The sequence below is a fragment of the Hirundo rustica genome, chromosome 1 (genome assembly GCF_015227805.2).
Source record: "Hirundo rustica isolate bHirRus1 chromosome 1, bHirRus1.pri.v3, whole genome shotgun sequence".
NCBI lineage: Eukaryota > Metazoa > Chordata > Aves > Passeriformes > Hirundinidae > Hirundo > Hirundo rustica.
The window spans coordinates 29,972,163-29,999,106 of record NC_053450.1 but is presented as its reverse complement, the minus strand read 5'-3'; the positions used below and the strand labels follow the sequence as shown (position 1 = coordinate 29,999,106).

General features: G+C 37.6%; 1 protein-coding gene across 3 annotated transcripts in view; it reads left to right on the top strand.

The window, feature by feature from the left end:
• Window positions 1–26,396, top strand: part of PKIA (cAMP-dependent protein kinase inhibitor alpha) — a 44,326-nt gene extending 17,930 nt beyond the window's left edge. For 2 of the 3 annotated variants that reach the window (XM_040069268.2, XM_040069238.2), the window contains exons 2-3: window positions 18,847–19,024; window positions 23,856–26,396. In XM_040069268.2, coding sequence (XP_039925202.1) covers window positions 18,874–19,024; window positions 23,856–23,935 — 231 coding nt within the window. In that variant the 5' untranslated portion in view covers window positions 18,847–18,873 and the 3' untranslated portion in view covers window positions 23,936–26,396. Of the gene's footprint in view, window positions 1–8,901; window positions 9,012–18,846; window positions 19,025–23,855 lie in introns of all 3 variants that reach the window. The other variant, XM_040069249.2, reaches the window with a different exon arrangement.
• The last annotated feature ends 548 nt before the right edge of the window (window positions 26,397–26,944 follow it).

The following is a 26,944-nucleotide window of genomic DNA, read 5'->3' as shown; positions in this document are numbered from 1 at the left end:
TATCCTTCTATAAAATCCACCCACGTAGAAGATATTCAAGAAAAGCTCCATCACATGCTGAAATCTGTGAAACAGAAAAGAACCCTGGGAGATAAATTAATTTAAATTAATAACAGGATGTCGTTCATATTGTACTGGGGGGGAATGACACAAGAAACCGCAGAAATCCATTAAAGAGTGTAGAATTTTGAGACTCTGTGGACGGTTTTTTTGTGTTTCGGTTTTTGATTCATTTTCTAATTTTTAATTGTGAATATTGTCAACATTATTCTAGGAGACCCTGTGGCTTCTTCTCCTGAAGTGTATTCACTTTAAACAGCTGCCAGAGTCTTTCTGTACAGACGTGTTAAGGAAAGCTAGTGAAAAATATTCATTCTGGATAGAGAAAACACTTATTTTCTGATTATTAGGAGGGGGAAAAAAAGTATATTTGGTAGTAATGTTGCTAGTGGCATTACACAAAGTAATCACTTTGTGTAGAGCACAGGGTTGCGGGAGGGTTTTTTGTTTTGTTTGTTTGTTTTGTTTGTTTGGGATTTTTTTTATTTATGCATGCTGCTTTTTTTTTTTTTTTTTTCCTATTTGTAATTCTTGCTTTCTTCAAATTCAAAACTATCTTCTAAATTCTGTCTAGAGCTATTTGGTGTTAACCATGATCAGCACAATATTTTCCAGTCTTCTTCAAAGTAAATAGAAATACCCTTGTCATATAACATGTTTCTGGCTCCGTGTGTTTTAAGAAAAAATATATACAGCCTTATAATGGCATAATGAGAGTAATTTTCTTAATGAATCATGTGAGATGACTTGAAGTACTTATTCTTCTAGATGTACATCATCACAATTTGTTTCTAAGAACATTCTTATCTAGTATCAGGCATGGTTCTGTCTCTGGACTTCCTCTGCTCTGTTACTGTTGTTTTAGAGTGCCCAGAATTAGTAGGAAGAATGCAGAAAAAGGAACATAATATGAAGCTGAACAGATCAAAAATTACCTGAATCTCATATGGTTTTGCTCTAAAAGACTTGGTTGTTACTGTTGTAACACCTAAAAGATATGATGCTGTGCTGCTTCATTAAAATTTCATGCAGTAATATTAGAGCTCAGTGGAATCTTTGATTACCTCCTTAATAATCAGATTAAACCAGTTTGCCTTTGTTGGCAGTGTAATCATCATCTATATTTAATCAAATTACAGGTGGTGGTTTGTTTTGTTTAGCTTATAAGGGTTATTTATTCTTCAAGTTGTCATTTAACCAGAAAGTTAACTGAAATTGTTCCAACTAAATTTCATTGGGCATTTGTTTGGTCTTGTATGTGATGAGTGGAAGAGGTGTGCTTGTGATTCATGGAATTATGGAGAGTTGGTTGGATTTTTAACGGTAAATAACCTCCCTTCTTTCTGCTTAAATTCCCAGAGTGAATATGGTGAATGCCTTTTCCTGTTCTACTGTTTTATTATGAGGATGGCATAGCACTTAATTTATTCTTGTCTTTGTATAGTATCCTCTTTTGATTGTCAGACTCAAAGAATCTGTGCACGTTTACATGTTCACAGCAGTCCAGTTGTATCTGTTTTAAGAAAAGGAAAAAAAACAATTCAGTATTTCTTTTTTGTGGGGAAATTTTGATTAAGTTTGATATTACTTTCTATTGAACCTATTAACTTTTGAATGCTCTTAAATGGCATCCTGAAGTAGGCTAAACAAGAAGAGAACTTAGAAAAATAGCTTTAATGAACCTAAGAATCATCATGTTACGTAGTGTGATAGATATGGAGGTTTAGGCAATAACCAAATTTTACTTTACAGATGAGTTTGCTTCATTTGGCATATGAGTCAAATGGCTAAAGGATTTGTAGTGATTCCCAAAAAACATCTTGTCACATGTAGGTCACTGTTGTCTGATTACAAATGTGTTAATCCTTTTCATGTGACATCATGAAAAATAGCTCTGTGGAAAAGAGGGGAACACATACCAAGACATGTGGATTCAGCAGTGCTGCACACAGGAATGTAGCACCCAGAGTTTGTGAGTCTTCATCCAAAAGCCACCTCTGGGGAAATAGTTTTCTATTGCAGTTAGCCTTCTAGATTCTTGATATATTTTTATTTTCCTTTCAGTACTTTGCATGTTTAATTTTTTATACTACATAATTCATAACATAAATGTTTTTAAATTAAATTGATTATAATACCTGAGTGCTAACATTTGAATAATCCTCACAGGGGGTTGAGTAAGAAAAGTGGCAAAATACAAAAGGGAGACAATATTGCTTGGTTCTAAAAGTCATACTTTAAAGATATTCTCCACAAAGGGTTAACAGGTAAATTGGGGACAGGGGTAGAAGCATTTTGTGAAGAAAGACTTAAAAGATTTTGAGGCTGAGCATGGTATAGTTAAGATGTGTCTTATCAGAATGTTACTTCATTCAGACTGCTGAAAAGCTTTTTGGAACTGAAGATACATTGCTCTTCCATTTTTAGCTTGGCTCTGAATTCATTGGAGTCTGATGAAAACAAATATGGAATGTTATCTGTTGTGCAAATATCAGTGCTATTTGTTTGAAAATACTGGCAGTGTTTCTACAGGATCATGACGAGGCTGTAGGTATAAGGTACGTAGTAGCAATGGAAAATTTTGTTAAAGGGGACAGTAAAAAAGATAGGTCTTGATGGTTGAGATAGCAAATTTCAAATGTATTGCACTAAAAGTTAAAATTTACTTATCTAAAGGTTACTTGTGGAGTTCATGTTCAGTGAAGCTTTTAGTCAAATTGTAAATAGGCAGGTTAGAAAATGTGGGCATTAATTGGTTAGGAGTAGGGGGGGAAAAAAAGTCTTTGCCTTCTCTTTCCCACCCCCTGTATTTCTTCCCTTAATGTTTTTTACAGTCTGGATGAACTTCTGACTGAGCTGAAATCTAAGTGGGGTTTTTCTTCATCACTGTTTGGCCTTGAAATTTGCACTTTATCTTCAAATTTCTTGGGTGGTGTCCTACATTTCAACGTTACATTAAGTCAAATTTTCAGAAGTGATAAGAGGGCTTGCATTTGCTATGTCGTTTCACTTCTTAACCCTCAATACTTTTACAAATGTTTGCTCATACTAATTTCTGAAGCATAAGGTTCTTTGTAGTATCCCATGCTGGTCAGAAACTTGAGAATATGAGTCTCTGTATACTCTTAATTATTCACCCAAACTTGGCATATGGGCAAGTGTTGTCTTTTTATCTGTTGTTCTTTTGGAATGCTTACTTTATGAACAAGATAATCAATGCTTAGAGTGGACCCAAAACCAAACATGTTACTTCTTGCAGCGTGTTTGCATTTTTGGCACTTCTGGCTCTTCTGAGAGGCATTAGTTCAGTTGAATACTATGGTGTGATCTTGCAATTTAGTTTCTATAGTGAATGCTTTCTTGGAAGTAGCCATTAAGTTTGAAAACCTGGTACCTTTTTTTTTTTTTTTTTTTTTTTTACTCTTTCACATTTCTTGGTACAAAAACCTAAAAATGTCAAAGATTGCATTAATATTATTTAAAACAACAGAAATAATTCATTGTCGTCTCATGTAAAACAGAGCTACAGTCTTGGGGAAAAACACATTGATTCTGGTGCTGTTAAAAGCCATAGCTACAGTGATCATGAGCGCTGAGTTTTTCTTGGTCTGTGATAGTAGAAGCTGTTGAGTAGGGAATAGTGCCTTACTGCCTATCTCTTGTGGTGTTAATGTGCTTATCCACATAGCCTTTGCTTGGAAAGAGGCTGCCTCCTATCAGCTGTGAGATACCAGGGATGAGAACCTCACGTGTTTGTGATTTCCAAGTCTTAAGTGAAGCAGAGTGACAGAAGGGCAGTCTCAGCAGTTAGTGGAGTTTAAGGAAGATACTGGAAAGCACAGTAAGTACTTATGGTCATCTACAGCCACTGAGTATCTTCTGACAGATAGGAATTTTGTTGTTGGATAGGTGGTTTCAGGGGCAGCCTCTGTGAGGGAAGGCCAGGGCTGCCCCGTGCTGGGCACAGATCAAGTCAGCTCCATGGATTTACTGCTGGATACAGCTGAGCCCCTCAGCCAGGACCATGGTGGCTCTGGGAAAACATGTTTAAGCAAGGGAGTAAGAAAACCCAAAACACACGGGTAGAGGAGAAACAAAGCTAGTGAGACACAGCACAGGGAATGCAAAGGTTGAAGGAAAAGGAAGAAGTGGATGTGTTGCTCCAGGCTGGAGCACAGATTCCTCTGCAGCCCCTGGTGACCACCACAGCAGAGTAGGTATAGAAGTGGGTATTTGCCTGCCAGTGTGTGCCACACCAGAGTTCCCTGGTGTTTCCTGAAAGAGCTCCCGCCCACACTGGAGCCCGTGGGAACAGCCCATGGGAAGGACCATGCTGGAGTGAGGGAAAAGCGTTGAGGAGGAAGGAGCAGCAGAGAGGAGCTGTTGGGGAGTGATGTGACTGCACATTTCATTCCCCATCCCCTTGGGCTGCTGGGTGATGGGGAAGGGCTAGAGCAGTCAGAAACTGCAGAAGTAAAGCTGAGCCTGGGCAAAGCTGGGGTGAGGGAGGGTAGGGGACTGATGTGGAGGGTAGGTGTTGTTTTAATTTGTCTTTGTTTCTCGCTGTCCAAACCTGTTTTAATTGGCAGTAAGTTAGTTTTCTCCAAGTCGAGTCTGTTTTGCTAGTGCTGATAATTACTACAATATCACCCTGTTTTTACCTCAACCCACTGGTTCTTTCACTCTTACCATCATCTCCCCTGTCCCCCTGTTGAGGGGGAATGAGAGAGCAGGGTGTACATGAGCCAAGGTCACCCCACAAGTGGTTCTTCAAAGCTAATTATTTCACAAATAAATAGGCAAGAGTTTTGGGATGTAAGGCAGTTCTCTTACAGCTTATGGGAAATCGACGAAGCTTACAGACTCTACTGCTCAATATGTCTAGATGAAAGTAGTTATTCAGATCAAACTAAACTAAAAGTTGATTTTGTTCCTGCTCTGTCTGAGAGTCCATTTGGATTTGTTTTCATGCACTTTCTTAATGTGCTCTGCCTGTATGTCTTTTCATTGGGTCCCAATCACTTAATTATTTTATTCTCTTTATTGCTAAAGTTTAGCTTTTACTCAAACAAGGCACTTCCTTAGTGACTAAGAAATGTGGGTTTTGTTCCCTCAGATTTAGAGCAGCATTTTTTATGTTTTTACCTTCTTCCTCTGAATTTATACCTGCAGCTTGCCTTCTATGGGGAATATGGTATCCAGGAATTCACGTCTCTGGGTGTTTCTTGTTCTTGTAAGGTTTTTCCCCGTGCCAAGATTTAAGAATTGCAAGTCTTAGGAAATATTCTGCCCACATATGCATTCTTACTGCAAGCAGACAGCTGGTACTTCCTTTCATTATCCACCAGCAGGTAGTAAAAAGGAGGAAATCTGCAATTTGCATGGCCCTGAAGCTCAAGTAAGCTATTCAAATACAGATGGATTTGTGTAGTCTGACAACAAGAATTCCTCTCAGGAATTTTTAAGGGTTTCTGTAAGTTCTCCTGTTTCTGCTTATACCTCTCTGTTTATACTCATAACCAGAAAACTTAGCTTGCACTTTATTGTATTTTATTGAGTTTATGCATATGGCAGAAACTATTTATTCAGATTCTTCTTAGGCTTATGTCTCTTAGTGGTCAGCAACTTCTGTGAAAGGGAGAGTTGCAAGGGAGAATTAAGAACTTGAACTGCAGGAAATATGTGTTTGATTGGATAACTTTTCTTGCTATGAATATAAAATGTCGACTGTATGTGGTTTTAATAGGCCATCTTTTAAGGTGATTGAGCAATTTGTTAGCGTTGACTGAAATCAATGAGCTGCGAGATTCCAGAAAATTCTACTTTGTTTATATGCTTCCATCACTGGCTTGTAAATTGCCCAAACTATCATTTTCTCTTTGTAGATTAAGAATTGGGACATTAGATGAATATGGGTTAAGTATTTGAGCTTTAACTTCACTTGAAATTGAGGCAAAAAGAAATATTTGACCATCAAGTTCAAAGCTGTTACAGTGATTTTAAGTACCTGTGGTTTGCAGAACCTGTATGTTCCTCGATTGTAGCTGGGTATTGTGTCTGTCAGGGTACCTGGGTTTGCATCTAGAAATGCATCTTAGATCTGAGTATCATGGACAGATTGTGTAATGCAGCAGAAGTGCTAATTAAATATTAGTATGTACGAGCCAATTATTTCTTTTTTTAGTTTCCATCTAGTTCCAGCACATGGAAAATTGTCAGAAAAGTACTCTATAGTCCACAGTTTTCAATACAAAGTGTACGAAATGGTCCTAGGTGAGAAAGGATTATTTAGCAAGAGAGTTGTAGTCTCTTTTGGTTTTTTCCTCTTTGTGTAATTAAGTTCTTTTTTAAATGTGGACAGGCAAAAGAAGTTGCTACAGTTCCTATCTTCAAGCATATTGTGGCAAATTTAAGGGATTTCTTTTGGTTAGGTTAGAAATTATTTGGTCTGTTTTTGAAATGCCCATAAATACTGTAAAGCATGAAATACAAATTGCACTTAATCACAGATTTCCCCATTATAAAGAGTACTTTATTAATGCTTTCTTCTCCCCCACCTGATTCTGGGTCATTTTTGAGGTTTCAAACTGATTATTTGCCCCAAAGGAGATCCTTCCAAGTGTTACTGCTCTTCAGGTCTTGATCTCTTTGCTTTTAAAACTGTATTGTTACAGATTTGAGTCTGAGCTGTACTACTTATGTGGTTTTAGAGAATAGAGACTTGAAGTCTGGGAGAGTCCCACTCACTAAACCTTGCTGACTCATATTCTTGGATAGCTTGGCTATTATGCATGTATGTGGTTATGCATATGAATATGGAAAATTACCCCTTTAAGACACCTCCTGCATTTGGTTTTGAGAAGCCCAGCACAGTCCACTCTCTTTAAGAAAAAGTCATCTTTAAGACTTAGGATATTGCAAACAGTATGAAATTGCTGCTCTCTTCCCCCTCTTCCTTTGAAAGACTGCAGGTGGACTTGCCTCTGCAGGGACCTTAATTTAAACCTTGCTCCTATTTTCTCTGGCTCTGACCAAACATCTTTCTCTTTACCACAATTCTGGACTGGCACGCTGCTCTCTGTAGATGCAACTGCTGCTGAACATGCTAAGGTGAACAAGAGAGAAAAGAGAAAAAGAGGTAAAATATTTCCTTTTATTAAAATATTCTCTACTGTTAGACCTCCTTCCTTTGATCCCTCAGCCTGGTGTATTCCAAGATGTTTGGCCCTCTGGAATTAATGAATGCTTTTTTAAGACTTTTATTTGTATTGCTCTATGTATTTTTACAAAGATTAAATAACTTAAGATTCCCAATTATGCCAGCTATAAGAAAACAAAACATATTTTTCCTCTCTTGAAGCCGGAGCACTAGAGGTTATAACAAGAAAAATACTGTTGGAGGCTGAAAAGACTGAAGGTTTCATGGGACAGTTTCTCAGGGGCTGCTTGAAGATACCTAAAAAAGCAAATATAGATCCAGTTTGTGGCATCCAAAGTGTGATTTTAAAAATTTGAAACCTTGTCCTAAAGAATTCTAACATCAATTTATTTGATAGTGAATTGCAATAAAGAATATTTGTATATGTGTTAATTCTGTTGAGATGATTAAATGTATAATATACTTTATATAAAGAGGGTTCATTTTGCCTGATTGGTGTGTGACATACTCTAAATAGAGAACTTTTCCCTTGAATGAAATAGAGTGAAACAAAGAACAATTAAGAATATTTTTTTCCTCTGATAAATGTATGGCTCTCATACACAGCGATAACATCTGGTAAAACTATAGGGATACTTGTGATATTTACCTCCCTGTGAAAATGCTGCAGGTATGTCTGGAATTTTGCAAGCAGTATAATTTTTTTTTTAATCATAAGTGGCTACCACTACTTCCCAGTTGACCACTATCTAACCCTGTGCTAATATCAGTGGTCCATTATAAAGAATCTGTAAAGTATTCCTGCTGGAAACAAGTCTAAAAAAAGCACATTTGAGACAATTATTTCAGGAAGCCCTAAGTAGGCTATGCTGTTGCGTAGCAACAGAGCCAGGCAGTCCTTAGTCTCTAAAGTAGTCAGTGTACACATGGGAACAGAATGCAAAAATGATGGAAACCTTGAAAAATGTAAGGCTGAGAAGAGGAGAAACCAAAGTGAAATGATACACAATATAAAATGTGAATCTGTTTCCTAAGGTATATTAAATTGGGCTGCTTTTAAGTTAAAAAAACTGAAATGCTTTTAGCCGAATTGTTAGCTTTTTTTTTTTTTTTTTTTTTTTTTTTTTTTTTTTTTTTTTCGGCTTCTAGATAGTAATTAAAAGGCAGAATGTCTGATGGCTGAGAAAACTAATTCAAATGTAAAATAGGTTTCAAATGCCTGCCACAGGACAAAAAAAGGACGGGAGAGGCAATTTGTTATTAACAAATCAAAAAGCCAACCAGATAAACCAGGAATGTGAATGTCTTTGTGCCACAATACATTAATCAGTATTTTATAAATTGCCTTTTCCATCCTTTTTTTTTTTTTTTCTTTTTTTTCTGTGCCTGGCATTGAAAATATACTTTAGATGTCTCATGTTCACAGGTCTTCAGGCTAGCCCAGTGGTATTTATCTTTGCAAATACTGAAAAATGTGATGTCATTGGGTGTATTTTTGGAAACTCCAAGCTTGCACGAGAAATGTGAGATCTTAACAGAAGCATAATATCCTCTAGCAGTTTTATTTTTTGTGAGAGGTCATTGATTTTATTAAAAGCAAATAGGAACCAATATTTAATATTTAGAAATACATGGTTATGGTTGATCTTGCTATCCAAAAAAGGCGAATCCTTTCCTTTCAGTACAGTGTTTGCCGCTGCCCGAGAAGAAACAGTAATAAGCTCAAGCTCTTCTGTTCTGGATGCTGGAACACATACTTTCTTGATGAGTCATGACTGCATGATTTTAAAAGGTAATCACATGCAAACAGTTGAGCTACTTCACCAGAAAATGCTGAAAAGATACGTAATACAACAAATGCTGCTTCTATTTAGTAGCTTATATTGCCTTAAAGATTTGAGGAAAGTGCCTTGGAGGGGGGACAGCTGTTTATTTTAATAATAAGGAAGAGGACAACTTAATTAAGAACAACTTAACTGGCAGAGCATTTAGATAGCTTGAATATTTGATAGCCAGCCTACACATTGTACTGAAACATTGAAGAATCCTAGCAAATAGGTGTGGAAGAAGCCTTATGAAAATGCTGGTGCATCCTCCTGTTATAAATGTGAAGTTATAAGTGCTGTCATGATACTGTTATCTAGACATTTTCTTTTTTCTGTTCGAACTGCATGCTTTTCCTTTCCAAGGCTTTTGTTACCTGCAAGCGGCTGTTATAGGTGCTGTAAACATATCAGTCAAATTGACAGAATGCAGAGCATCACAATATGCAAACTTTAGCTAACTTGGGAATGGGAGCAACCCATTACAGCGGGGGAGCCAAGCCCTGCATTCAAATTAGCGGCCCTGTGTGAAGTCCTTGAGTCAAGTTATCCCACTGGGAGCTTTTTGGTTGATCAGCTGGAAGAGTCCACTACAGCCTTCCTTTTTGGTTGTAAACTGTTTTCTGTAACTGAACTCTTGAATTGTCTAAGGCAATTGCTGCTTCATCCCCATCTCCATATGCTTTTTTTTTTCTTTCCGATCTTGTTCTGTAGGCAGACCCTTTCTTGGATGGTACCTCGCCACCTGAAATCTGATTCTTCACATCCATATTGTGTTATCCATATTTATAAATGTCATCATATTCCCCTAGCCCAGTACCTGCATAGATAAGTCCTGGCAGTGCTAGTTGATATTTTCTTACTAGCTATTACCTTTACTGATATTTTTAAACAATGAAGAGCAAGCTCTTACCCTTTGCATAACAAAGCTGTATGTTGCGTAACAAAGTGTTTTATCTGATTTGGCATAAGTTAATATAGAAGAGATGAGCTACCTTTCTTGGTCTGTAACAAAGAGCATGAATCTTCACATTAGTTTCATGGTCTGTGGTTAGGAATTGCAACAACTGTGGTTGAACTGCTTAGGAATGTTTAGACCTTCAAATCTATACTTCAGCTGAGTATTTGAGCCCTTTTAAAGAGATGGAGGCTGCCTTGCACCATGGAGCTATTTTTTTTTTGAAAGCACAGCTGGTTCCCATTTAAATGGAAAAGTGCACCACCAATGTACTGCAAAGTCTTTGTGCCCCTTCTTGTTTGTTTGTCGGACTTTCTTGGGTTTTGTGGGTTTTTTTGTTGTTGTTTTTGGTTTTGTTTGTTTGTTTAAAATTAGAATGAAGGTTTTCCCGTTTTGTTTGTTTTTTGTGTTTGGTTGGTTGGTTTTTTTTGTTTTTTTGCAGAGGGTGGTTTGGGGCTTTTGCTTTACCTCAAAAGCCTGAGTACTAGTAAAGTTATATCTAGCAAAATTAATAAATAAATAATAATAATAAAAGATAGTGCAGGAAATAGATCTTACATGGATAAGAGTTTTATGGATTCTGAATTAGAAAATTCAATGGACCAGAATCCTTTTAGGTCATCTAGAGTAGGATTCATGGAATCATATGATACCGGGTTAGAAGGGACTTCGAGCATCATCTAGTCCAACTTCTCTTGACAAAAGCATCTCTAGACAAGATGGCCCAGCACCCTGTTCAGCTGAATCTTACAGGTGTCCAATACTGGGGAATCCACCACTTTCCTGTAGAGATTATTCCATTGGATGAGTCTTCTGATTGTGAATGACGTTCCTCTTGTGTCCAACTGTAATCTCTCTAGTAACAACATGTACTCACCACCCCTCACCTTTTCCATGTGACTCCTAAAAATGGAGTGGCCATTTTCTTTCTAGCCACCCTTTAGATACTGAAAGATGGTGATAAGGTGTCTCCTAAAACCTTCTTTTCTCAAGGCTGATCAAATGCAGTACTCATGGTCTAATAGATCTCATTCTTAGCCCCTTCCACAGCATTAAACTTCTGCTAAAAGTTGGAAATCTGTTTCATAGAAAACCCCTTATCTGAGTGGCTTCCACATTACTACCTATGTACCACTGATGGGAATGCTCATACCTATCTGTGGGTAATTCACAGGTTTACCAGACTTTTAACTGAAGGTCTTAATTTTATTAGAACTTCAGTTAAAAGTTTGCTAAACCTGTATTTTTTTTTACAGTGAAGAGTTGTCTGTAAGGAAGAGAGTGGCCCACAGCAGTTTGGCCCAAAATATTTGCAGGTTACTCATCATGACTGTTCAATTATTTGGGATTTTTTCCCCTCATGAAGCCATATTAAGACTGTTGCATGTAACAGTGACTAAAGGAGATGCGGCTGTTAAAAAAATAGTCACTACCGTGCTTGTATCAATTTCTCTGAGGAGCAGAGTCTCACCTAATGAGACCTGTGTTGATCAATAGCTTTAAATCACTGGCTGTGAATGCTGGCACTACTGACAGAAGTGTCTGAGAGAGTAAACTCGATTACAGCACGAATCCTTAATTAAAGGCAAGGTTAGGAAGATGCAGAGCTTCATGAGCAAAGCGCACGCAGATTTCCCTCCCCCCTAACCCCCATCCCCTCTACTAAACATCCTGATCCTAAGCAGACATCAACTTCACATTTCTGCAGCAAGTGTTGTCTTTTCTGCACGGAGCGTCTCCAAGCTGCCAGTCAGTTAGGAAATCTCAATAGACTGGTCTTTCCCAGTAACCCAGCAGCTGAGAAGGAGCCTGGTTTTGTTGTTGAGGGCTGGTTTTTGTGTCATAGTCTTCATGGGCTTATTTCATCTTGCTGTTCTGTAAGAAGTGCTTCTGGATTCCCATATAAAGACCCCAATAAACAGGCTTTCTCCAAAGGCTGAAACCGGTCCTTTTGAACAAACACTGTATTTGTCCAGTGTGGTGTTCTACCTGTGTTCCTTGGTTCAGAGCACCACAGCATTCTAAGATGCTGCGTACCTGGCCTCATCCTCCCAGAACCTTAAAATATTGACCTCCTTTCAGCTCAGATAGAAGTGTGAATGCTCAGCAGGGCTGCCAGGTGTCACATGATGAGCTAAAATGCTCTCATCTGGCTTCAGGCCTTTATCTATCTTTTTGATTATAAGGTGCTTGCAATGGATTTAGTTGTTCATAGAGAGTATCAGAGTGTCCTGAAAAGTAGTGCTTTAACTTGCTCCTTTCCCTTCACAAGACAAGAAGTTCATTCACAAGCTCCAAATAAAAAGTCACACAGCAGTGGATGCCTTTTCTCACAAACATGTTGTCTGCCATTAGAGTTCTTTAGGTTAGGCAGTGAACAGTGATGGCAGATACTGGGTCACTCTAACATAGTGTTCCTATGTAGATATTTAAATGTTGTGATTAGTTTTTTCCGTAGGGCGTTATTTACAACATATCAAAGCGTTTATTGTTATTTTTTAATTAATCTCCAGACCAACAGTGATATCTGCACTGTATCTTTCTAAAGAACCAACGTCTGTGTAGCATTGCTTCATTGGTTATATTTGATTTTTTCTTTATTGCCGCTGCTACTTCACTGCCCAGTTTTATAGAACAGTGGAAGCTAAAACTAAATTTGTGAACTCAGATTACGTGGTGGAGGAAAGAACAAATTCTTTCAGTCATGAGCATAATGAAATTTGCCTGAGCAAGGACATGGTAAGAATTGTAACTATTTGGCTTTTATTTCTGTAGATCTCTTTAGGGAAACTGCAACTTAGATAACATAGAAGGAAAACCTTTTAACTGTCTTGGTGAATGATCTCCTTGTATAGGTTGTGAGCTGAAGGATATAACTTCATAGTGCTGGTTTATGCAGGTTTAAACAAGCTTACTGAAAAAAAAATCTCCAGTGGTGATTCTCTTTGTTCTGTTTTATTGTTTAACCAGCTGAATTGCCTGCTAATTTCTATTGAGATCTTAGTACGAGGATTGCTTTGTATAGAATGTGCACCCTAAAGGGATGCTAATTGTCAAATGTAAGTGACCTGTTCTTCATTATTATTTTAAGGAGCTGATCACTTCAGAAACATCAGATAGAAAAAAAAATACATGAGGGATTTTCAAAGTGCAGATTAAAATACTGCCTGGCTTGGTATCTTGCATTGTTATTAATATTTTCTTTAATTTTCTTTCAAGAGTTAATGCTATTTTCCTGTTCATCTGTGTCTGTGCAAAAGCACATTGTTGCATAACACAATAGATACAATCTCTGTGGAAGAAACATGCTTTTGTTAAATTGTTCCTCTGGTTTTGCTTTCGGCTTAGAAGGCCATGCGTAAGGTAGAAATCTAGGTACAGGTTGCTGTGGAATAGATCTATATCCTCGCTGGAAAGAGCCCTGTAGCCCTGTCTCTAAGTAAGGCTAGATTTGGAACCAAAATTTATTTTAAAAGCATAATTATACACCTTCTCTAAATCAGACATGCTATTAAATGACAAATTCTCTTTTTTTTTTTTTCCTTTTTTTTTTTTTCCCTTGTGAAAGCTGAATATAGATAATTACATTTAAATAATGTGCTGATCGTGATGCAACATTTAGCAGCCAAAGCCTGGGAGAGTTTTATTTGAAAATCTCTTATTTGATGCTGCCATTAAGCTTTAAGATGGAGAAAGAGCGGGAGTATACATTGAAGGATTGTACTTCTTAGCCTTACACTGGTTTGCCAAGAAAATGGCAGCTCTCTGCTGCTTGCCAGCAGCATGTGCCAGATTCATGGACAACCTGTATGTATGTCAAGTGCCCCCTCTTGTTCTGTCTTCCTTTTGAAATAATAACGAATACCAATTAGTACAGGTACTTCAAATTCTTGAAGTACCAAAGCCCAATACTTGGCCTTCTTTTAGGCATCCAGTCCCTTAAACAGACTTAAGTTCAACAACCCTAGGTACCTCTAGCTCATAAGCAGTGGACACAGTGATTTTTAATTCATGCTGGTGTACCACATAATTTCTGTGCTTTTCCTCCCAAACCCTTGAGAACAGTGGTGCTGTATAATACTGAGTTTCCCTGGATGATTATGGAACACAGTCAAATTTGGACTACATTTGTGAACTCATCAGTAACTTTTTAGGGTTGTTTTTTCAATTACAGAGAATTGACAGTTATCTTCAGAAACTTGTGGGATGACATTTGCTATATGTAGCATGGAAATTGAAAATTTAACGTAAATTGGACTGTGGAGTTAAAGCAGTGTTCTGGTAAATTTCTGAAAACACAAATACTGATGCTTTCTGTACCTGTTAAATTAAAATGTCTCCCCATGGAATCATTAATGCTGGAAAAGACCTCTAAGATCTTCAAGTCCAACCATTAAACATCACCATGTTCACCACTAAAACATGGCCCTAAGTGACACAACTACGCGTCTTTTGAACTTTTTCAGAGATGGTGATTGACCACTTCCCTGGACAGCCTGTTCCAATGCCTGACACCCTTTCAGAGAAAGAAGTATTCCTAGTATCCAGTCTAAACTGCCCGTGGTGTAAGTTGAGACCATTTCCTCTCATCCCATCACTTGGGAGAAGAGACCAACCCCTGCCTGGCTAAACTCTCAGGCAATTTAGAGTGATGAAGTTCCCCCTGAGCCTCCTTTCCTCCAGGCTAAACACCCCTGGCTCCCTCAGCCACCCTGCATGGACTTGTGCTCCAGACTCTGCCCCAGCTCTGTTGTCCTTCTCCAGACACGCTCCAGCACCTCAGTGTCCTTGCCATGAGGGGCCCAAAACTGGACACAGGATGTGGGTGCAGCCTCACCAGTGCTGAGTACAGGGGGATGATCACTGCCCTGATCCTGCTGGCCACACCTTTGCTGGTACAGACCAGGATGCCATTGGCCTTCTTGGTCACCTGGGCACTCTCTGGATCATGTTCAGCAGATACTGACCAGCATCCCCTGGTCCTTTTCCACTGAGCAGCTTTCCAGCCACTTTTCCTCCAGCCTGTAGCATTGCGTGGGGTTGTTCTGATGCAAATTCAGTACGCAGCACTTGGCCTTGTTGAACCTCTCCTTGGCATCTTCTGTTCTCCTCCTGCATTCCTTGGATACTTAACTCCTACCCCTTAAGTTCAATACAGAATATTCATTAACAATACAGGCCTATCTTGATAGACTGGCTAAAATCCAAGGTAACAACTCTGCCATCCTCATCCTCTGTAATTTCCTAAATACTTGCAAAAAATTTCCAGCACAACTTTTTGTGAGGAAGGAGTTGGGAAGGGAAAGAGACTAAACTCTAAGACACCCACATTTCTAGACATTTATGAAACGAAGAATCTGAGGAAATAAAAGATGCTGTATGAAAATCCCCTGGGCAGTGAAGCAAACTCTAACCCATTATCAGGCATAGTGACTCTACATGGGAGGAAAGGTAAAGCACTGCTGAGGGGGATTTCTGATGGGATAGTATCTTATCAGTTACCAAGGAATCCAATCTTGCAACAGCAGGTTTCATTAATCCTTATTCCCTTAGAGCTTCTTTCTACAGTTTGCTGGTTCAGTCGGCAGAAGCAGTGAGGTTTGCACCTCTCTTATTTCAGTTTAATTCCACATAGCAGAGTATTGGTTTTGGAATTTCTGAAAAAATTGAATTCGTAGAACTACCAGGACGGTGACCATAATCTTTAATGCAGGAGTACCTGTTAATGCAATTATTTAGGAAATTCAAATTATATTTCACAGAATAATTCACAAATTCCACTCTTTCCAGAGAGATTAAAGGAAGAAAAAAAAGAAAAAGAAAAAGATTTTTTTTGAAGTGAACATTAATTCCTTAATGACTAGTTCAGTGAATAAGTACAAACTGCTGGGCACTGAGCCATTCATTGGAAGGGGAGCTCTTGAGTGATGTCAGTGGAGTTCCATGTTTATGCAGTAATGTCTCAAGATAATGCCAATACAAAACAGAATGGTATTTGATATTTAGGAGGAGACACAGACAGGAAAATTTGGAAGTGTCATAAATGTATGTTTGATAACATTCTTTTTTGATCAGAATGTTGTTAGTAATCCCATACTGAGCGTACAGAAAGTGAACACTTAAAAACAAGTTCTCTAAAAGCACATTTTTCCATGGCTTTATAGCTTGTTTCATAGCTAAAACTAAAAAAGCTTGAGATTTCCCCCGGTGTTCTCCATTTTTTATGGAATGTTTCGAGAGCAGTATAATCTTAGAGAAGCATATTCTGTGGAGTGCAGTTTGTACATCAAGGGAGTTTCTCATGGAGTACAACCTGGATTATTTTGCAAGTCCTTCAGCCCTGCAACTTGTTCCACCTCAGTCATAGTCTTCTCTGGTTATTCTGGGCCTGATGCACTCATAAGCACTTTTCAAAGAAGAAAAGAAAACAACTATGTAGCGGGTTTTTTCCTATGCTAAAAATAAATCAATGTCTTCATGGGTGTGATAGCTGTGGTGACTTTGGACTGATCCTACACTAATATGAAATCCAAGCCTGTATACTGATTGCTTTCATGGTTTGCACTTCCTTTACTACAAGTCAGTTGCAATAAAAAGCATGTACAAATATAAGTGAATTCTGCTTAAAATCTTTAAGTCTCTGATTTTGGTGAATGCTGTTCAGTGAATGGGTCAGATAAGTCTGAAAACTTGTGCTGTTTTCTTTTAAAAGCTGTCCTCATTGTTTCCCTTCACCTTTGCAAGTTACATGCTGCATTACTGCATGGTTGATATATTTGCCATTGCAGTGTTTGCACCTTGGGCGAAGAACAAATGTTAGTCTTCTCACTTGCTTCAATATTCTTGCAGTGTTTGAATAACAGGGCAGTTCAGAGGAAGAAATGCACGCGGTTTCATTCTCATAAAAGCTTTTGTTAATAAACAGAGGCACTGCGCTATTTTATGTGCGCCTGGCGGGCTTTCAGTCGTGCTCACCTCTTTTCCCACCCTAGGTGGCGTTGTTAGATTTTGTGGGTTGATTTGTTTTGGCTGTTGGTTTGTTGGAGTTTTTGTTTCTTTCTTGGTTTGTTTTTTTTTAAGCAGTTTCCTATATCATAGTGGTTGATCATAAGAGTAAAATTAGCCTGTCAGCCATTCAGTGTTTGGCATGGGACACCAAAGCTTGATAGCAGTGAACTTCTTTTCAAGTCAGTCAGTCTTGCGATGATACTTGATATAGTTTTATTTAGACTAAATAAAATATGGTGTAGAACCGTTTTCTTGGCTTCTCACACACATCATATGTACACCCTCATACAGCTGACTGAATTTTGGGGAGGTGAGGAATGGAATGAAGATGAGGAGTGAACAGGATTCACTCCTCATAAATAAAGTTATTCAGAGGTGAGGGTGGAGGATTGGCTGTTGTCTTTTTTGTATCTATTTTTAAAATAAAAAATGAGGGCATTTGTTGTTTATTTGAAGAGAGAAAGCTGAACTTTTTGCTGCTGTTAATGTTTGTGATGACTTCAAGAGCTGCTTCAGTGTCCGGCATCTGCGGTAGGAACTGATTAAAAAGATTTGTGCATTCTATGCAAATGTGAAGTTTTGGTTACTTTAGTAATAACAGCTAAAGTTTCTCGCTGTTGGCAGCTGTGAGTTGCTGCCTGTATGGCCATGTCCTCTGTCTGCAGTGTGCACATCCAGAGAAATTCTGCTTAGAAGTGAAGGAAGCATACAATTGAGGGGGGTGCTGCTTTGGTTTAGTAGTTCTGTAGTCTTTCTTTTCTTTGGAGTACTCGTCTAGGAGAAAGCTTGACTGATTCCCCTGTGGCATGGAAACAAAATGTGAGGAAAGCATGATTGCCTAGCATTTTGCAGAAAACCTTAGACACGTACATATGAAACTACAGTAAAAGCAATGTAATCAGCGGGGGAAAGTGCTCCTTCCCGTACTCTTTAACATTTTATAAATTAAGAAAATAAAATGTAATAGCTTAGGTCTGTAGCATATAATGCAGCAGAGAGGCAAGTCTTTCTCTTACAGAGATTGAAAAGAGATTGAAATATCATCTTGTATTCCTTGTATCTTTGTCAGATCTTGCATTAATGCACATCATCACATTATTCCCTAATGACACAAGAAATAATTGTTTTCTAATGAAAAGAAGTTCTGAGTTTATATCTAGCTCACAGAGCACTGCTTTCAGACCTCTGCATTCTAGTTTAGCTATTCTGCTTGCTCTGGTAGCACATCTCCACTCATTTCAGGAGCATTATGGTAATGCATTTGCTTTAGGGAAACTACCACACCTAAATAAATTAGTTGAGCCTGAAGAGGTCTGTATGCAATGCCAAAACTAATACTGACAGAAAAGAAAATATGCAAAACATAACTGTGTCTGTGTATGAGCACAGGGTTCTGCATGCAAAAGCATTAGCAATTTGTACTTTCTTACTTGTTACATTCTGCTTTTTGTAGAAAAGAACTTTGTTCCACCCCTGCCTACCTCCTACATCTCAGCTAATATTAAAAGCTGAGACACTCTATAAAGAAATTATGTTGCTGAGGTCATTGCTTTTATAAAGTACTCACTATCACTTTATGAAGCATGGAGAAGGAAGTTGGTTAAAATACTGTTGAATACAGATGGCATAAAATACACACAGTGTTTTTGCTTTCTACTGTCTTTTTTCTCCAATTTCTCCAAATTTTGGGACTGGCTAGCCAATAAAAGAAGATGCCTCAATCTACCCTGTAATGGGAACCTTCTAGTTCTATTCTTGATCCATAAAGTCATCTTTTTTTCTGGTGGTCTAAGTGGTGATTTTTTTGTTGTTGTTTTTCTTTTTTTCCTTCAATCCAGGTACTGCTATGTGGATATTTGTTAGCAATGACTGATGTGGAATCTACATATGCAGACTTTATTGCTTCAGGAAGAACAGGTAGAAGAAATGCATTACATGATATCCTTGTGTCCTCTCCGGGTGGGAACTCTAGTGAACTAGCCTTAAAGTTATCAGAGCTTGATATAAACAAAACAGGTGAGTGTGTTTTGAGCTTTTATTATATTTATTTGAAACTAAAATGAGAACTAGTACATAAAGCGTGGTTTATGTGCTCACATTATTCCCTTGTCCCTCAGCAGCAGAAATACATTTTTTCTAATCAACATGGTTGCCTGAAATAAGAATCACAGATTTCATAAATGGGAAGGGTGGTTATTTACAAGTACAACACATCACTGAAAAAAGAAAAGTTGTTCTGCAGTGAGTGCCTAGTGGCAGGGTCCAAATCAGTAGAATATAAGGAAGTCTTTATCAAAACCCAAGTCTGTGTAATACCTTTAAAGTGCTCTGATTTGAAGCTTGTAGCAGCCTTATGTCTGCTAAAAGGTTGTTGTGAAATTAACTTTTTTTTTCATCTGCCAAAGGACAGAGCAATAGAAATGCAATGTTGTTTGTTTTACGTGAATCTTTGTTTCTGAGTAAATTCTCTTTCTCTTTTCTGCTGATACTTGTCCTTCTTTTAGGGTGATAAGCAGTATTACAATCTTAAATCTTTAATATTACCAACATTTTTAAATGCTTGTGCATATTCAGTTAAGAGGAAGGCAGGAGAGTGAACCTTACATGAAATAAAAATAGTAATATGACTGGATATTTATTTTTATGTTAGATGAGTAGCAGCTAATGAATGGATCTTACAGATATTAGAAAGTCCTTTTCAGATGCTAGAGAAGGCATGGTTTTGCTTATTTTAATAATAGCAGAAGAAAATAAGTGCAGCAAAGAAGGAACTGTTGATAAGCAGCTGCCATGTTTGTGCACATAGTTTTCTCAGAGATGAAGACGAGTTCTGAGAGGCAGTCTCTTGACAAGACAGTCACATATGGGCAGCATGGTGTAGAGGTGGCTGTAGTGCTGTTTTGAAGGAGGGCTGCTTTTTTGGGATTCTGGACTAATGTACATCCTAAGTCATTCCTTTTGCTGTTGCCAGTTTGGGACCTGTAGATTCTAGATGCATGCAATTCTAGCTGGGCAGAGCCTTTAGTTTATTTCTATATTAAAAAAAAAAAAAAAAAGCTTTATAAGTACGTGTGTAGGCGTGTCTTTTTATTTTAGTGGGGACAGGTGTAAAGTGTTGGAAAAATGGAAAGTAGGTGCTATTTGAAAGGCATAATGACAACGTTCCTTTGTGCTTCAATTTTCTTCAGTCGGATTTGCGCTTATCAAAACTGTCTTTGATCTTGTCCATTTAGAAGATAAAAACAATCCCTATTTTTAAGTTAAACAGCGGAGTTGTTATAAGCCAGAATGTGTTTTCAGGAGTCTCTTTAGTTCTTCTTGGTGATCCCTTTTGAAGCCTTAATCCATGCGGAAAAGTATACAGAGCTGCTCATAAAGTCATCTTAGATAGCAGAAACACAGAAATGTCTGCATACTTCTTCAGAAGGCTATGCAGTTTCCATTAGATAAAATGAAAATACATTTAAATTCTGTATTATGAGTACAACTAGGGGCCAAGTAAAAGCCTCCAAACCAAAAATACTGGAAAGGGCATTGTCTTACCTAGTATTCATTTGAGAATTAGTGTATTATCACATCATGTCATTCCAAATCAAGAGACGCTACAAAATACTTTGCATATAAAATCCCAGTTCAGAATATATTAATGCTTGTATGATGCATATGTGCATCACACCTGACAGGATTAAGAAGAAAACATATATATTTTTTCTTTCAAGGTGCATGTCAAATAATTTATGCTAAGTACAACTTAATTATATAAATATAGACATCAAGTTTCAATTCTTTCCTTTTATTCCTATTACAGCTGCATGCATTTTCTTGCAAAACTGCAAGTGTGTTTGCTTTCAACCACGTGGAGTAATGGCAGAGCAGGATAATGCAGATGTTAAAGGAAAAAAAGGTGGTTATAAAACATATGTAAATTAAACTACCCAAGCATGTTTAGTACATTCAATTTGAAAAGCCTGCAGATTTTCTTCCAGTAAAAAAACACATCAGCTTTTAACAGCACTAGACTTGTTCAGAGAAAATGTATTTTTCTGTTAGTCAGTAGCTGATACCTGAAGTGAGTGTTGGTTAATCCCCTCATCAATGAGCCAACAACAGATAATCAAGAGTTTACTGCATAATGATGTGTAATAAGTATAATTACTGTATGATACTCTCCTTTCAAAACAACTGTCCCAGTTTTCTTTGTCCATGGCAAGTTAACAACCTGTTATCATCTATGGAATGGATGTATATACCAGCCCCCAAAATGCAGGTTCCAAGGACTGTATCAACACATTTAATCTAAATTAAGTAAAAGCAACATTGTGTACATCTGATAGACAGAAAACTGGAAGAGGAATCATAAGACAGAAGCAAAAGAAAGGTTTTTAGCAGGGAAATCAGCAGGTAGTTCTCCTGCTCAACACTCTCAAGGTAACCAGTGCAATCCAAGAAACTTGATCATCTTGCAGGTTGTAACTAAATGAAGTAGTGAGGAAAAAGTAAAAGAAGAATGAGGACAAGTCTCTGCAGATCTAGTCTCTAAAACAAACTGCTGGTTTTCTAGGTGATATAAAAGACAGAAGTGAAAAGGACATTTCCTTGTAAAACCTGTAGATGCTTGGTCCAAGCATCTACAAATAGTGGGGGTAATAGGGTGTTGAAGACATATGGAACTGGAATGAAGAACTGACTGTAGAAATTAGTGGTTGAAAGTAAATTATTTTAGTCCATGGTAGTAATGTTTAGGGTGTAAGCAAGGGAAATAGTGAAAGACACTGTAGAGTCAGAAATGTCACAGGAAGAAAATTGAGTTAAAAGCTTCACATTAGCAGAACTGGTAACTGTAGCCAGCTGACCAACTCACACAACCGTATTGTGGTTAGAGTATTGTATTATTTGATTTTGTTTCTTTTTTTAATACTGCCTGCTGGTTTCAAAATGCCATGTAAAAATTACAATCTTGCTTTTGAGAGTTTCTAGCCATCGGATTTTAAAGGAAGAATACCAATGTGCTTAGCAGTTTTGGGATTCTCAGAACTTAAAAGCAAATCTATCTCTGCAAATATATTTTAAAGTCTTTAATAGGAGAGCCCTGCCAGTAGAAAGAAGAAGCTGATACCAAGATAGTGTATTATAGATTAAATGGATTTAGATTAGTGAGTTTTTTCAGCAAGTTGCGAAGAATCTTCCAAGAAGTGGTGTATTAGAACCTTAGTGCTCTTTCCCTGGATCTCTGTGCTCCGTGTTTAACACTAAGGTAGTGAAATATTTAGGCTTTTTGTCTAGGAGTGATTTTTCTTTTAAACACAAATACCTTACAAGAGTGTTTTTTGCTCTTCAGTTTTGGGATTTTTTTGTATTCTTTTTGTTAGTAAAATTTCCACCAGGAAATTTTGGCTTGCCCACATAGTAGTAGTAGTCAGAATAAATGGAGGGCAGAGCAGGCAAAAAAAGAAACAAAACCCTGAAATTATACTCATCTGTGGTATCAGAACAAATGTAGGAGGTTTGTAGAAAGTGTTTGGACAACTGGGGCAAAAGGGATTTCTGTCCAATAATAGTCACGTGTAGAGCCATCCTGAAGGACTCCTTTCTAATTTGAGAGGTGAAAGTGAAGAAGAGTTTTCTGAGAAAGTGCCTTGCAAAACAATTGTGTATTCAACAGTTACTGCTCAACCCATAATTAACATTAAAAAATTCACTGTTTAATAGGTCATCAAGTTTCCACACAACTTTTCATCAGGTTAAATGTGAGAATTCACAGTACCCTTTGAGGCATTTTCCTACCTATATACTCAGTGCATGCACAAAACACAGCTGTCATATCTAAGCTGTTTGCAATGTTTTTTTGCAAGGCAAAGAACGTTTTTTCCACTACCAGCGTGCCCTTTCTTTAACACAGAAAAGAGAAGGTGTTTATGATGCTTGTTTCTATAAACAGAAATAAATCTGCAGATGCACCATGTGATCTGAAATGAGGAAACAATAAATATCTGCATGGAAAGCCCTGCCTTCATTCTAAATATCTATAGATTAAAATTAAGCTATATGTAAATAAGCTGCTACATCTATCTATATCTCCTTACAATCTAGCCATGGAATTTTCTTCCTTTAACTTATTAAGCCATTTCAGTACAAATTACTCAGAATCCTTTCAACATACAGGAGACAATGTATGTCTTAATATTATTCCTTGTTGTGCATGTATAGCTGATCAGTCCAGTGTTCAGGGATTTGCATCTTACTTTCACTTACCTTTGTGTTGCCTGAACCTGTGAGGTCTTTATTTGTTATGTAAAATGCAATACTTTGCATATAGATAGTAAAAGCATTTGACAATGCTTTTCTTAGTCATCTTTAGGCAACTGTGAGTTGCCTGCTCACTGTAGGACATGATCTGTTCCTCAGGTCGTTCTGTGGTCTGCAGTGAGACAGCTGGACTGAACGCTGTGGCTATGATGCTGAAAATGGATGCACAGAACCAAAGCAGCTTTAACAAACTCTTGCTTTTATTGAAGTTTGTAGCAAACTCTGTTCAGATTGGTGCAATGAGGTTTTTTCCACTTATACTGTTATAGCATTATAGAGAAGAAATTTTTAAAAATACTCTACTGTTTTTGTTAAATTCATTAATTTTTAGCTACCTTCAGTATTTATTTTAAGTGATACTTGTGACTACAGCTAGGAATTTGCATCTCAAGAGACACCTTCTAAAAGTAAAACTCTGTAGTAAAGAGTTTCATACTTTAGTGTCAGTTTCTTTTTACTTTGTTTTTGAAACTGATGGATGAACAATCAGGGTTCTCTTTACTTTAGGATGGGTTTCTCATCCTTTTTTCCTGTGTTATAGAAGGAGAAGGAGATGCACAACGAAATCCAAGTGAGCAGACCGGGGAGGCCCAAGGGGAGGCAGCAAAGCAAGAAAGCTGACATCCGACTTTGACCGAGTGGAGCAGCTGCTGGATGTTTCCAGGCTACAAGAGTGTGCTGGAACGAATTTGTTTCCATGAGCAAGCTGGTAGAAAAGAAAGTGCATGTGTCTTCACTGCTGGAACCCACTCAACACAATGCTAAAAATCTGGGTGCAAGCTGTGACAGAAGACAGAATTTTCTCTACCTCTGTCATTAGCAATGGTTGAACGTGTATTGATTCTTTGGGATAGTGTCATCAGATGGATCCCTTCGTAATGACTACTCAATGGGAACACTTTTAGGAAGTAGAACAGGTAAATCTTGTAGCAAATGGCCTTTGAAGTATCAGAGGATCTAATTGTGTATCTTAAGCAAAGGCTTGTGTGATCCTCAGAGTTAAAAATTCTCTGGCCAAAGTGTTTGCCCATTATAAGAACTGTAAAGAAAGCACTGTTTTTAAAACTTTGCATCTGTTTTACAGCTCTGTTATTTACAATGGTTTTTGTATTGTACAACTTAGATGCTCCACACTGCCCCTTCTCAACTGCTTATGAAGAATATTTCTGTTACTGTGAATTTTTCTACCACACGTTTTGAAAGGGCTGGTTTTTTGCATAAGGTGGTGATGTGCACATGATAGATCTAAACGTCAACCGCTAAATTGATTATGCCTCAACCTAAATGACTCAGCAACACTCTAATTTGTTACTAGATGAGCCTTCAAAACGATTTGTTAATGTGAATACTTGAGCGTGTGTTGTGTCCTTGGTACAGTTCTGCCACTCGCCTGTAGTTAGTTGCATATCAGAGACTCAAATTGAATCTTTTATGTTACTCTTGCCCATTTTTCTAATTTTGGTCCCAATTTCGTAATCTTTCTCTGAGGTATTTTTTTAAAATGTTATTCCAAGTATTTTATTGTTATGGTAGTTTTAAGAATACATTTATAACCTTATATGGGTTAAAATTCAAACTAATTCCATGGTGCTAGAGGTTTTCCTGATACACATTGTAAAAGATAGGCCTTGTTTACACATGGGAAAGTAACTGGCATAGGTTATTGCCAAGTATGTATTCTAAAATGAGTTTTAGAATGCAGTACAGTCCAATGAATGGCTCCTGGGATGGATCCAGCAAGGGGTTTGATTTTTACTATTCCTTGCCTTTGCCTCAGTTGATCAGGCTGTTGAATTTTGAACTGGCTGTTGTGGCACAGCCAGTAGCCTGCTACTGATGCACCAGAACAGCCAAGTCCTAGAATCTGCTACAGTAGCCTTGTGGCTTGGAGTTGGAAAGGGAGGTGAGAGACTTGGCATCTAGCACCCAAAGACTAGATTTTTTCCCATTTCATCTATTCCAAAATGACAGTCCAGACTGGGCCTTCGTCAAAATACCAGGATAGCTTGTCCATCCAGGACATCACTTAAAATATCTACAAATTAATAACCTGTTCTGCAGTAGCTATTGCTGATGGATTTGTTTTTCCCCCTCATCCTGCCCCAATAGACAAGGCTATACATGAGGCTGAATGCTGCAAAATGGGGCAGCCACACCTCTGTGTGACTAAGGTGAGTGAAGAGAGTGACTGATAGTAAACCATGGCAATCACACAAGCACCAATCACAAGGTCAGAAGATTTGTTTTCTTTTATTAATAGGAGGTGATGTCACTTTATATATAGTATATATATATTATATATATTTTTGTGTTGTTGGTTTCAAATGTTATGCACTTTTTAATGTTTGTAAACTTTTACTAATGAATAGTGTGATTGCTTCCTGAATATATTAATCATCAGTTAACAAAACATCTTTGTGGCCACAGCTGTTTGTTTCTACCATATGTATCATAGTACTTGTCACCTGAAAATCTTTTGTGAGATTTGTGGAGGGAAAAACCCACTTCTGATCAGTATTATGAGATCATTTATTAGTGTTAATAAAAAACAAGCCAGCCGTATGCTTGTGGCTCATGCGTGTAATATTAAACTCTCACCTTTTAGTGTTTGGAAGCTGAATGCCTTGCTGTCTTACTAGCTGTCAAATGCCCTATCTTCTTGGTAAGAGAAGTAGTCCATTTGCTTTGGAAATACCGTTATCCTTAAACAGTTTTTATTCATTTGTTTCACTTGGTGTTTCTTTCAAGCTTAACACATTATGATTGACCTTTTTTTAATTATTTCTCCCCCTTTCACTCTTGCATCAAGTCTTCAAGCTGAACTGGTTGCCCTGTGTCATGGACTAGTTATTGTCAACCTAGCATAAATGCCAGAAGGAAATAGGATTCTAGCGGTTTTTTTATAGTGTTATTTTATTGATGATCTATGAAACATCATCAGAAAAATGTTGCAGAAAAAGGCAATAGTATATTAAAGTGATGGTTTTCCTTATTTTCCTTCACTGCTTTTCTTTATTTCAGTATACTTTCCTTCTTAATTCTTTTGTGTTGTTAAATAAAATTAATTTCTGCCTTTCCTCTCTATTTTGTACCTGTTTCTTCTGTTTCTCCTCTTTTTTTCCTCTTGTTTTTAAACAAATTATGGAGGCTTTTGCTGTTTTTTTGAAACACCTCTCTTTGTGATGGAAAGCAGCGTTGTTAATTTTAGTGGAGTAAAAGGCTATTTACGTTCCTCTTTTCTGAAAAAATGTATGAGTGCTTGATTTATCACTTGAACTGTGCTTGCTGTCTTAATTTTGGATGTTTCTGTAGCATCTATAAGCAGGCCTCACTTAATGTAAACATATGCTTAGCCTGTGCCAAGTCACAGCACTGTATCTTGAGTATTGTTGTTACCAAAGCAGTTACAGAAGAGGTGCTTTAAATATATTCACACCTTTACTTCTGTGTAATTGCATCACATAACAGAGGCATTGATGGCAGAACCAGACTTTGACCGGGTTATTTTTGCTTTTGTTAGTTATCTTTTTCAGTTAACCTGACACTCTGTCTTCTCTTCCAGTATCATCTTTCTATTTTATTGTGTTCATGATAGTTAAATGTCCATTTAATCCATGCTTATCTTAGAAA